This window comes from Gorilla gorilla, chromosome 1 (assembly GCF_029281585.2).
Source record: "Gorilla gorilla gorilla isolate KB3781 chromosome 1, NHGRI_mGorGor1-v2.1_pri, whole genome shotgun sequence".
NCBI classification, from domain to species: domain Eukaryota; kingdom Metazoa; phylum Chordata; class Mammalia; order Primates; family Hominidae; genus Gorilla; species Gorilla gorilla.
In genome coordinates this window covers 40,603,454-40,615,522 of record NC_073224.2, presented here as the reverse complement: position 1 = coordinate 40,615,522, position 12,069 = coordinate 40,603,454, and the positions used below count along the sequence as shown (strand labels likewise).

Sequence of the window (12,069 nt, the reverse complement as noted above, 5' to 3'; positions counted from 1 at the left end):
GTCTGTAAAGGATGTTATTTCTCCTTTGATTATGAAACTTAGTTTGGCTGGGTATGAAATTCTGGGTTGAAGGGGCCTGTTGTGGGGTGGGGGATGGGGGAGGGATAGCATTAGGAGAAATACTTAATGTAAATGATGAGTTAATGGGTGCAGCAAACCAACACGGCACATGTATACATATGTCACAAACCTGCATGTTGTGCACATGTACCCTACAACTTAAAGTATAATAATTAAAAAAAAGAAAGAAAAATTCTGGGTTGAAAATTCTTTTCCTTAAGAATGCTGAATATTGGCCCCCACTTTCTTCTGGTTTGTAGGGTTTCTGCCGAGAGATCTGCTGTTAGTCTGATGGGCTTCCCTTTGTGAGTTAACCCAACCTTTCTCTCTGGCTGCCCTTAACATTTTCCCCTTCATTTCAACCTTGGTGAATCCGATAATTATGTGTCTTGGGGTTGTTCTTCTTGAGGGGTATCTTTGTGTTGTTCTCTGTATTTCCTGAATTTGAATGTTACCCTGTCTTGCTAGGTTGGGGAAGTTTTCCTGGATAATATCCTGAAGAGTGTTTTCCAACTTGGTTCCATTCTCCCTGTCACTTTCAGGTACACCAATCAAATGTAGATTTGGTCTTTTCACACTGTCCCATATTTTTTGGAGGCTCTGCTCATTCCTTTTCATTCTTTTTTCTCTAATCTTGTCTTCTTGCTTTATTTCATTAAGTTGATCTTCAATCTCTGATATCCTTTCTTCTGCTTAATCGATTTGGCTATTGATACTTGTGTATGCTTCACGAAGTTCTCTTGCTGTGTTTTTCAGCTCCATCAGGTCATTTATATTCTTCTCCAAACTGGTTATTCTAGTTAGCAATTCGTCTAATCTTTTTTCAAGGTTCTTAGCTTCCTTGCATTGCGTTAGAACATGCTCCTTTAGCTCGAAGGAGTTTGTTATTACCCAACTTCTGAAGCCTACTTCTGTCAATTTGTCAAACTCATTCTCAGTCCAGTTTTGTTCCCTTGCTGATGAGGAGTTTTGATCCTTCGGATGAGAAGGGGTGTTCTGGTTTTTGGAATTTTCAGCCTTTTTGCCCTGGTTTCTCCCCATCTTCATGGATTTATCTACCTTTGGTCTTTGATGTTGGTGACCTTCGGATGTGGTCTCTGAGTGGACATGCTCTCCTTTCTGTTTGTTAGTTTTCCTTCTAATAGTCAGTGCCCTCTGTTGCTGGTATGCTGGAATTTGCTAGAGGTCCACTCCAGGCCCTGTTTGCCTGGGTAAAGGAGGCTGCAGAACAGCAAAGATTGCTGCCTGTTCTTTCCTCTGGAAGCTTCGTCCCAGAGGAGCACCTGCCAGATACTAGCTAGATCTCTGCCATATGAGGTGTCTGTCGGCTCCTACTGGGAGGTGTCTCCCAATCAGGATACACTGGTATCAGGGACCCACTTAAGAAGGCAGTTTGATCCTTAGCAGAGCTTGAACGCTGTGCTGGGAGGTCCGCTGCTCTCTTCAGAGCCATCAGGCAGGGACGTTTAAGTCTGCTGAAGCTGTGCCTGTAGCCACCCCTTCCCCCAGGTGCTCTGTCCCAGGGAGATGGGGGTTTTATCTATAAGTCCCTGATGGGCTGCTGCCTTTTTCGCAGAGATGCCCTGCCCAGAGAGGAGGAATCTAGAGAGATAGTCTGGCCACAGAGGCCTTGCTAAGCTGCAATGGGCTCTTCCCAGTTCAGACTTCCTGGTGACTTTGTTTACACTGTTGCTACAACTGAATTTTACAAGAAAGTTTATAGATGGGCCTAGAGGAAGGTACAGAAGTCTGACAAAAGCAATAACAGAACAGGAGTCACTCTGAGAGAGACTTGAGACTAGGACCTAGAATTTGAATTACTTGCTTGATAAAAAAGACACAAATTTTTTCTATTATGTTTTACTTGAAAATGTGATTTAAGACTGTAGAGTAGTAGAAGATGAGAAAGGAGACAGAGCCTGCATCCATGACAAGGAGATGGCCAGTTAATCGTCTTCTGTCTAGATCTGTTATGTTAAACATGGGCTCGTGGACATCCGAGCTGAATATGCATGGTCAATGCAGCAAAACTATTGCAAGTGCCAAAGCTAGCACAGCTAGAAACATTAGTATCATTGGGTAAATTTAGTGCCAATTAAGTAGAAAAAAATGAATTAAAGTAATACATATTTATGAACCTTAGATGGCTAATAAGTGAATATATAAATTAATTTTGTGGAGAAATCAGGCAAACTGAGAAAGTATACATTAAACAAAAATGTTAGAAATAGAAAAAAAATTCTCAAAGATCCTGTAGACGTAGTTGGAGTTGCTCTGTTAGAAGCACTTTTTTGCCCCAGACTTACTTATTCTATTGGTGACTGTTTATGCTGGTGGCTATTTATGTTTTCATTACAGGTCACATAGACATTTTCTTAGGCATGGTTAAATAGTTAGAGGAAAATTACAGGATAGAAGACCCAACTTGACACTTTATGAAAAGTGAAATAATGGAATCTGTCACTGCCATGGGGCGTATGTATAGTGTCTCATATATGCAGTCCCAGATAAGCTGAACACGTGATTATGTTAAAATCGACGTAGAAATGCATGTGACATGACAGGACAACTCTGATTTGACAATTTTACTGCTGGAAATCAACACAATGAAGAGGAAGAAAGATATCAAAGAACAATGTAGCTGAGTGTGAACATTAAAAAGAACATATGGAAAAGATTCCATGTATAGGGAAAAGATTCCATGTATAGAGTCTGAATTTTACAAAATTCAGCTTCAGCTACTTTTGAGAGGTGACCTTCATTTTCCTTTCTTTACTGTATAAGATTAAGGCTGTCCTAGGGACCATCAACTGGAATCAAAGGGCTGGGCCACTCTGGCTTGAATAATTATCCCTGCCTAGGGAAAAAGAGCAATCTTGCTGCCTTATGAAGCAAAACATGTCAAAACAATAGACACACTAAAAAGCCTGAAAAGAAAGTCAGTATGATGTGATAATTTGGAAAATAAGGAAGCATTTTGAAAAGCTTCCATGTATTTCTAAAAATCTAGAATGCTACGCTCATGCCCCAACAAAAGTTTTGGGAAAGGTTAAGATCTCATGTATTCTTGAAATTTATTCTCTGAGTAACAGGAAGTGAAGACAAAAGTCGAGTTGTAAACTGCATGGCTGTGTTAAAGGCATGGTTTGTTACAGAGGCAGAGTACAATTGCAAAGATAGAAAATGTGTATTCTCTAGACATGTAAAAAATCCTCTCTCAAATCAAGAGCCAACAACTAATGAAACGTAATCAGTGAGCACTTATGACAAATAATACAGCTTTAAAAATAAACTGAAATGGTCACTAAATAAGCAACTGTAACGCACAAGAAACAGCCACAAAGCCTAGGGAGGGAGGAGAATTTGCTATCCAGATTTACTACAGTATAGTATTCAATATGTCCACTTTTCAACAATAAAAAATGATGAGCCAGGAAAGATGATGTGCAGCCAGGTGGCTGTAGTTCACTAGAATCTGAGACCCTACACCACCCTCTGCAGAGGTCTGTGGCCTGACAGAGAGAATGGTGCCTGAGGCCCTGCCACCTCCTCCTTCTGATGTCCAGAGCTGTTATCACCCACTTCCTCACAGCCCAACTGTTTTCTTTCCCAGGACCTGAGATTTGGCCTGCCTTTCTGAGGCAGGGCTCCCAGGAGGGAGGCAGTGCCCTCTCAAAGTGACCTCCTGGCCATCCATCCACAGAGACACACCCGTCTCTTGGAGGAGGAAGCTTAGGTCCAGGTGGAAACTGTGAACAGAAGCTGAAAAGAGGCACCTCCCAGAGCTGTGAGTGGCCCTCCTAGGCCTCTTGGGGTGGGTAGTGGAGAGAGCCCAGCAGGCTGTGGTGGGGGCTATTTCACAGGACTGGGAGGCCACATCTGCCCACTGCCAGATGGTGCCTTCTGAAAGGTGGCCTCCAGTGACCCTCACAGCCCCAGCCCACGTGGGGTGGAAACATCAAACGCCTGCCTAGGACAGCCAGGTAAGCAGGGACACGAAGTGACTCAGGACAAGCAGGGACTCAGGGCAAGGGAACCAGGTGGGTGCAGGGGAGACGAGGGGCAGGGGCTGAATAGGAAGCTGGAAAATGTTCATCCCATCCCAGATTCGATCAACTCTTGGGATCAGCTCGCTTGGTTTTCCCTGAGCCCTGTCCCCTGGCTGGTTTCTCCTCACCTCCTTGTGTCCTCCATGCCAGAGGGCCCAGGGGCTCAGCCAACACACCATCTGTCCCCAAATTGTAACTGTCTCCACACATCTGTCCCTTGATGACCCTCAACAACATTTGCACATCTCTCAGCATTTCCAGAACCAGAAGCCGCACCTCCCAGCCAAACCCCTCCACAGCTGGGCAAAGTCCCCCTGCCACTGTTCCAGGCCAAATCACCCAGGCATTGTCCCCCTGACTGCTCTCTCACACCCACAGCCCATCTGTCAGAAAAACACTGTGGGCTCTCCCTTTGCCACCCCCATCACCAACCTCCCCTTCCACTGGGATGTGACAGTTGCCTTCTGCTGCCCATAAGGCCTTGGTCCAGCAGGCAGCCTCCTGAGCCCCTGTGACCTGTTGCACTCACACCTGTGATGGCCTACCTCACCAAGAGCCAACACCAAAGTCCTCGCAGGCCAGCCCTGGCCTCCTTCCAACCCTGGAACCCCTAGAGCCCTGTGTCTCAGTCTTCCCATCTGCAGTGTGGGTGCTCCCTTCCCACCCCCAGCCTGAACCCCAGAGCCAGCTCACTCAGACAGTGAGCTCCATGGGCCAGGCATCCAGAGCCATGTCAGTGGCCCAGCCCCTCCTGCACCCTAAGGGAACCCTGACTGTCAGTGTGACCCTAGGGAGGTTGTCCCCAAGTCCTTGGTCCCTCATTTGCCTGTGGAGGGCAAGGCTTAGTGAGTGGGAAGCAGGCATTACCCCAGACCAGCCCCAAGTGCCTGGAGTCTGGTCTCATCTGTGTCTTCAGCCTTGGCATCCCAACTTCCTCACCTCTCGAGGTGCAATGCAGGAGACAGGGTGTGTGCGCTGCGGCCCCATGATGGCCCACGTCCAAGTGCCTGCTGCTACTCAGCTGAGGGCAGCGTCCTTCTGTCCTGGGGCTCAGCCTTTGACTTTCCCCAGGAGGACCCCAGCTGTCCCTCACTGATGGGGTTGGAGCCCCTCACCTCCTGGGGGTGCCCTCCTCTCTACCAATCATCAGACAGACCCTCACGGAGAGGATGCTGTGGCCATACCTCCTGAGACCCTTTGGCCACTCCTGGGCCAGGTAGCCACTCAGTGAACATAGCCACCAAGGCCCCCTACCCACAGACTGGTGCAGATCCAGCAGGCACCCTCTGTCACATGAACACGGAAGGGGCACAGCATGCACTGGGTGAGCTGCTGCAGCTGTTGGCTCTGATTTCTTCATGGGAGGAAGTCAGCACCTGCAGTAGTTGGGGCCCATGCAGTCCAGGACACCAGCCCTGCACTACCCTTGACCCCGACAGTGAGCTCCATGGGACCTCTGCCAGGTGGGTGGCAGCTCAGCTCCACAGAGTTCCCACTGCCAAGGACCAGTTGTTCCTGCAGGCAGGCCCACCTCAGGCCCGGGACCTCAGCGGGTGAGATGAGTGACTGTGAAGCACACACACTGAAACCTGACACACAAGGCCTCAACATCCCCTTGGGAGGCCCCTGGCACCCCTTCTTTACAGGCATACCAGTGGAGGCCAACACAGCTGTGAGTGGGGAAGGATCTAACCCAGAGTCTGGGGTCCTGCCAGACAACCTCAAACCCTGGGCTGGAAGCTGTTTCTCTAAAGGGGTCAGTATTATCAGCTTTGGCAACCATTTTCTGTGCCAAGGACTTAACTGTGCCATTGTAGCCAGACAGCAGCCTTCCCCAGGCCACCTGTAAATAAACAGGCATGGCTGGATTCCTGTACAGCTTTATTCATGAACCAGCAACATTCAAATTTCACAGCATCATGAAGTATAATCGTTTTGATTTGTTTGAACATTTGGAAATGTAAAATCCACTCTTAACTCACGGGCGGCACAAAAGCAGGTGGGGACAGGCTGCAGTTGGCTGACCTCTGGCTGAGATGGAGCTCAGAGGAGTGGATGACAGGGTGGGCAAGCCCAGCCCCCTCATGGTGGAGATTTACCCCAGGAGGGGTGGGGTCCCTCTCCATCCCTCCTCTTGGCTTCAAGAGCAGCTCAGGTGGAGAGTGGGGGAAGAGAATGGGCCTCAGCAACAAGGACAGAGATGCCAGCTCAGGCAGCCGTGTGGACAGATCCACTCAATGGTGCACACTGCAGGTGCCATTTACACCAAGCTGAGCACAGACACAACCAGCCCAGGAGATCGTGGTGAGGGCTATTTGGTGTGGGGGTTCTCTGCGGCAGGGAGCAGTCTCTACCCTGCAGCTTATCTGGAAGTGCCATGCAACAACCATTACAGAAAACGCACACTGAGAAAAAGAGCAAAATATAAATAGGACACCAGGTCTGGCCAGTTGGGTCTCAAAGGCCAGTGGAGTGAGGAGGCCCAGGTGGGCCTACTAGGGTGGTTGGTGGTGGGCTCCTTCCTATAGGGAGGTTGGGACCCCCAACTCACAAATGACCCACATAAAGTTCCCACAGGCTCAGGGGAGAGTCTGTCAGTCATTAGGCAAGGGGGTCAGAGGTGGAGCCACACAGCAGGTGAGGAGCCCTGGTCACTTTGCCCTGAGGGCTGAGGAGCTGGGGTGGGGGCACACACCCAGGGGCAGATGCACTCAGGTGGCCCCCAGACCCTCCCCCTGCCCAGTGCCTGCCCATCTGCCTAGGGCCCACCAAGGCCTGAGACCCAGAGACATGACACCTGATCATCGCACCCAGGCTTCCCTGCTAAGGCTAGACAATGCCCAGTGCAGGCAGGCAGTCTGGACTTGGGGCCAGGACAAGGGTGGGGGTCCCACTGGGTAGGCCTGCTTCCCCAGACCCAGCTGGGATGGTTGACCCGCCACTTGTCATTCTGTCAATGTGCAACCTAGATGTGAGGGGCTCATTGCAGACTCTGGCCACACCAGTCACACTCCCCAGCCAGGCCCAATTCTGCCCATCCCACCTAACCTGGCCCCACATGTCCAGTGCCCACCAAGATCCTGCCAGCCAGAAGGACCCATGCTCACCTCCTAAAGCATCCACATGTGCCTGCATCCCATAGGGACCCACAGCTCAGGGACAGCCCCTGTGGACCCCCATGGTCAGGGGGTCTCCTGACCTAACCCCCAGCTCTCCAGTCCTAGCCATCATGTCTTTTGGGGACCACCAAGCACTGGCCGCTGATGGCCCCCAAGAAGGCAGAGAATGGGCTGGTCATGGCAGCCTCAGGCCTGGGCCCTGACCCCAGGGAAACAGCTGGTTAGTTCTGATTTGGACTGGGCATTAACAACAGGTCAAGCCATGTGCACAAGTATTCTCCTCAATCCGGTCCAGCAGTAGGCTGGGGGACCCAGTGCAGCCCCGGGACCAGCCGTGCACAGTGGTTCCAGCAGTGTGGGGTGGGGATCAGGGAAAGGCCCCGCACTCAGCCAAAAGTTGACCCCTGACCTGTTCACCCACCCTGCACAGGGACCCCAGACTTCAGGCAGAGGCAGGCAGTGAAGTTGCCATCTCCTGGGATCCCATCCAGGGTCCACAGAGGCCTGAGAAAGCCCGGCAGGGGCTGAGCTGGGGGAGTCAGGCGGGGGCGGGGGGGAAGGCAAGTGAAGGGCAGCATGCAACTGGGCATGACTGGCACTAAGACTTCAGGGTCTAGCTGGCCCTGAAAAGGTGACAACAGGACAGAGTCCAGACGAGCCCCTCCACACCCCAACCAGCTGCCAGGCACACATGGTGCCCCTCACTTCCCCAGAGGCCCCAGGAAGGGCTCTTTCTTAATCAACACAGTGGGGGCCCCACCCACACCCACACATGCAGTGGTGTCCACACATATCAGAGAATGAAACTCCTGCCGTGCCGATACGGGGGACGAATATCCCTGCCCCCACATTCCCCAGCTTCATCCCCACATGGTGCTGAGCTTGGGGTGCCCAAGCCAACAGCCCACTGATGCAGCAACCCGAGGGATGCTGTGTCTTGAAGGGACCTGCAAGGCCTAGGGGGCATTTCACAATCAGAGCATTTCCCTGACTTTGTCATTCACCGGCCCTCTGCCTCAGTTTCCTCCACTATGACACAAGGAAGAAATCCTGCCCCACAGACCTGGGGTCTCAGCGAGGCCACCACACCAGGTTAAATGGCTGGAGTGTACAAAAGCCGGGATGAGAGTCCTTGCCCGGGGTATCTCGCCCTGGGACTGAGGTCCACCAGTCCATGGCCAGGCCAGCCTGTCAGGGAGGGCTCCCAGTTCCAAGTCCCTGCAGTTGAGGCCCCCAGCGCATTGGGGGAGGCACAGGGTGGGGTGGAGTGGAACAACGCCCCATGATAAGAGCCCTGGGCAGACCTTAGAGAACAAGCATTAAACTGAGACTCGAATCTGAAGCCAGCTCCGCCAAAAGACTTGGCTTTGGGGTGATATGAGAGCCGGGGTCAGGGAACAAAGCGTTCTGGTTTTAAGCCCACAGGAAGATATGTGAAGCGCTCTTGGGTAGAGCACACGTTGCCGGGTATGTGCTTGAAAAGAGCCTAAGAAGAGGGGGCGCCAGGAAGGAACCCCGACGCCTAGGGAGAGTCCAGCCTTCCCGCTTCAGCACCTGGCCACATTCCGCAGTTACCCAAGCCAGAAAAAAAAAAAAAAATCCAGAGGCCAGGGAGGCTAATGGGGCTTTACTGGGACTATTTGGCCTAATCCTCCAAACAACCCTGCCATAGCAGCCCATCAGTCCTCTGGGACAGGTGAGGAACCTGAGGTCCCAGGAGGACACCCAGAAAGTCTAGGCGGAGCCCCCCAGGCCTCCACACCTCCCCCCGTGGCAGCTCCAACCCCAGCTTTTTAACTAGTAAGTCACTCGGGCAGGTGGGCCACTTCCGCTCCCCCCGCGGGGAAGCAGCTTCGCGCTGCGGCCTGGCTGGGGACAGGGACGCCACCTCCCGCTGGCTGCCACCAGGGGGCAGGGTCCCGGAGCCGGGCGGCGCATGTGCAGCGGCCAGCGCACCCGCTCCTGCCCTTGCCGCGGCCTCTGCCAGGACCCCGACACCCCGCCCGACCCTACCCTCAAGCGGGGCTGCGGCCTCACCATCTGCAACAGCCGCTCCGTCCGGCATTTGGCGTGCTCCCCGGGGCAGACGCCGCGGTGTCCTCAGTCTGTGGCACCAGCCTGCGACCCCCACGCCCGGCTCCGGCCCAGGCGGAGGAGGGCGCTGCTCCCCAGGGAGGGCGACCGGTCACCTGGGCCGGGAGGGCGGCGCAGGGGCGGAAGCGGCTGTCCGGGCTCCTGCTTTGGACTTCTCCGCCCTCTGGCCGGCCCGGCCGCGTCGCCCAGGGCTCCAGGGCCGCCTGGCGCCACCTTCTCCCAGCGCCGCGGTCCCTCCGGTACCTCCCTGGCGGCTGCGGAGCCCTCCTGGGACAGGGTCCATAAACTCTCTAGAGCGGGAAGTCGCGCAGTCGCGGGGCCGTCACGGGGACCGCTCGAGATCCGAGCCCACTGGGTGCCCCGGACCCTTCTCTCACCGGCCCGGCCCCGCGCCCAGACCTAGCGGCCGCTGGCGCCTGGCCCGCTGCGTGGGTCTTCGGCGAGCTAGCTGCCCACCCAGTGCTGCGGCCTCGGCTCCCGCATGCGCGCTCTGGTGGTTCCTTGCTAGGGGCGACCCTGTGGGCCAGCTTCCCACGCCCGGTCCCCAGGCCGCGCCCAACCCGGCTCCCTGGGCTAGGGTACTGGCTCCTCTTGGGGGCCGTGGGACTGGGAGGCAGGGGCGTTAGGGGAGACGGTGGGACCAAGGGCAGCCCCTGCTGTGTGCACAGCGAGGTCGAGCGCAGGCCTCTGTTGCACAGCGTGCGGCTTTTGCTGGGACCGTGCTGGGGCTCAGAGGGTGGTATCAGTGCCAGAGGCGATGTCAGGGAGGCTTCACCAAGAAGAAGCCGCGGAGCTGACCCCTGGGGTGTGAGCAGGTCTTCTTCAGGTGGAAGAGGGCAGGACCGAATTGCAGGTGGAGTCAACTGTGTTTTCGCACACCTGGGGGTGAAGGGGACGCAGTCTGTCTACCTGACCCGTGAAATGTAGGAGACTGTACCCCAGAAGCAGCGGGTTTACTGCTGCATTGATTAACCAAGTCTGAAACAAACATGTAGCTAAGCTGCGAGTTCTATGCCAGTGGTCCCAACACCCGCTCCCCCAGGAAAACACAGCTTTGGAGGTTGGGTGCTTGTCAGGCCTCAGAATGGAGAGCAGGGACCAGAGACACCAAGCAGGGGGGACCCACTCTAGGGCTCTTGAGGGACGACGATGTGGGGAGCTGGTGGCAGAGCCTGAGCTGGCCCGAGGTTGCATGGTGGGGACAGATTCGAGGCATAGTAGGAACTGGTGACCTCAGTTCCCGGAATGTCCCAGCCTGGCCTCCTGGTCCAGCCAGCAAGTAGTGGGTGCTGCCCTGCAAAGACTCTGGGGGTGCCTGGGCCCCCTCTCACCAAACTTGACTGGTGACTTCTCTGTTCATCCTCACAAGAAGAGGGATTTTCTCTCACTTTCAGGCAAGCCCAGGAAAGTCAGGGGCCTATGTGAGCCAAAGAGGAGAGAAGGCGATGCTTTAGCCCATTGTTTCTGCCCCGCCTGGCTTGTGGCCTTGGGGACTTGATTTGCACCACAGGATAAAGGGCAATGAAAGCCCCTCCCTGACTGGCTTCTCACTCCACTCTGACCAGCCCATCGCACAGCGCCCACCCTGCAGCTCCAGGTACAGCCTGTGCACCTGCAGCTCCAGGTACAGAGGCTGGGCTGGTTCTGGGCTGACCTCAGGGCCTTCTGATGGTTCCAACCCTCGGGATGCCTCATGCTCACCCCTTGGCACCCACCTGACAGCTCAGCATGTCTGCTATATGCCATCCTCAATGCCTGCTCTAGACAAGCCTAAGTCCCCCAGGAGTGGTAGAGGGAACTGAGCTGGGAACTAAGTCCCAGCTCACTGAACCCCAAGTGGGCTTCCCACTTTAGGTCACAGCCCCAGGCAAGTTCCCTTCAGGGATGTGATCCCAGGGGCCACAGCAGCACGTTCTGGCCTAACCTATTCACTACTCAATTAAACAGTTACTGAACAGGCCAGGATGGGCATGGGCCCTGACATTAATCCCCTTTTTCTGTGAGGGGGCTGGGTTGGGTTTGCCATCCTGATGTCTTTGTGGAAAGAGCTGGCAGGTGGAGCAAGTCTCAGGGGCCAGCCATAGGACAGGGAACCTAGGATTCGCCTCTGATGGAACCCTGTGAGGCCCCTGCAGGCAGGAGGGTCCAATGGAGGTCCAAGCACCTCTCCCAGCTTGGTGTTCACAGCCCCTCCCTGGCCCACTCCCTCTACATTTGCACCTGCTGGTCTCTGGGAGGGGAGCATCCATCCATCTTCTGCATGTAGCTTTCTGCTGCATTTCCATGAGGATGGTCTCCTTGATAGAATGCCCAGCACGGTGTCCTGAGCCTGTGCTGGCTGTTCTCTAAGTGCCAAAGTCAGTGAGAAGGACTTGAAAACTCAAGACTTATTAACATTATTTTCTGGTAAAGTGCAGAAAAATAAAAAAATAAAAATAAAAACCCTGCTTTCAGGGTTTTTTCCTTAAAATGTGTAAAAACAAATATTGAAATTTCTATCTTTTATATAATTTGGATTCTGTCATCACATGGACCTTTCATTTTCCTGAAATTTATTTTTATATATGTATATCAAACATTGAATTTTTATTTTCTTCTTTACTGAAATTGTTAACCGTTTTAGAGGCCAATTTTTTTAAAAAAAATCATACTTCACAAATGTTAATAAAATGTAGGAATTTATTTAAAATGTTATTATACTTTTTTCTTTCTTTTTTTATTTTTTATTTTTTGAGACAGTCTCGCTC

The 12,069-nt window shown here is 53.1% G+C and overlaps 1 protein-coding gene across 1 annotated transcript in view; it reads right to left on the bottom strand.

The window, feature by feature from the left end:
• Nucleotides 1-9,789, bottom strand: part of ZNF678 (zinc finger protein 678) — a 98,013-nt gene extending 88,224 nt beyond the window's left edge. The window contains exon 1 of the mRNA XM_063708570.1: nucleotides 9,266-9,789. Within this exon, the coding sequence (XP_063564640.1) occupies nucleotides 9,266-9,268 (3 nt within the window). The 5' untranslated portion in view covers nucleotides 9,269-9,789. The remainder of the gene's footprint in view (nucleotides 1-9,265) is intronic.
• Between the last annotated feature and the right edge of the window lie 2,280 nt (nucleotides 9,790-12,069).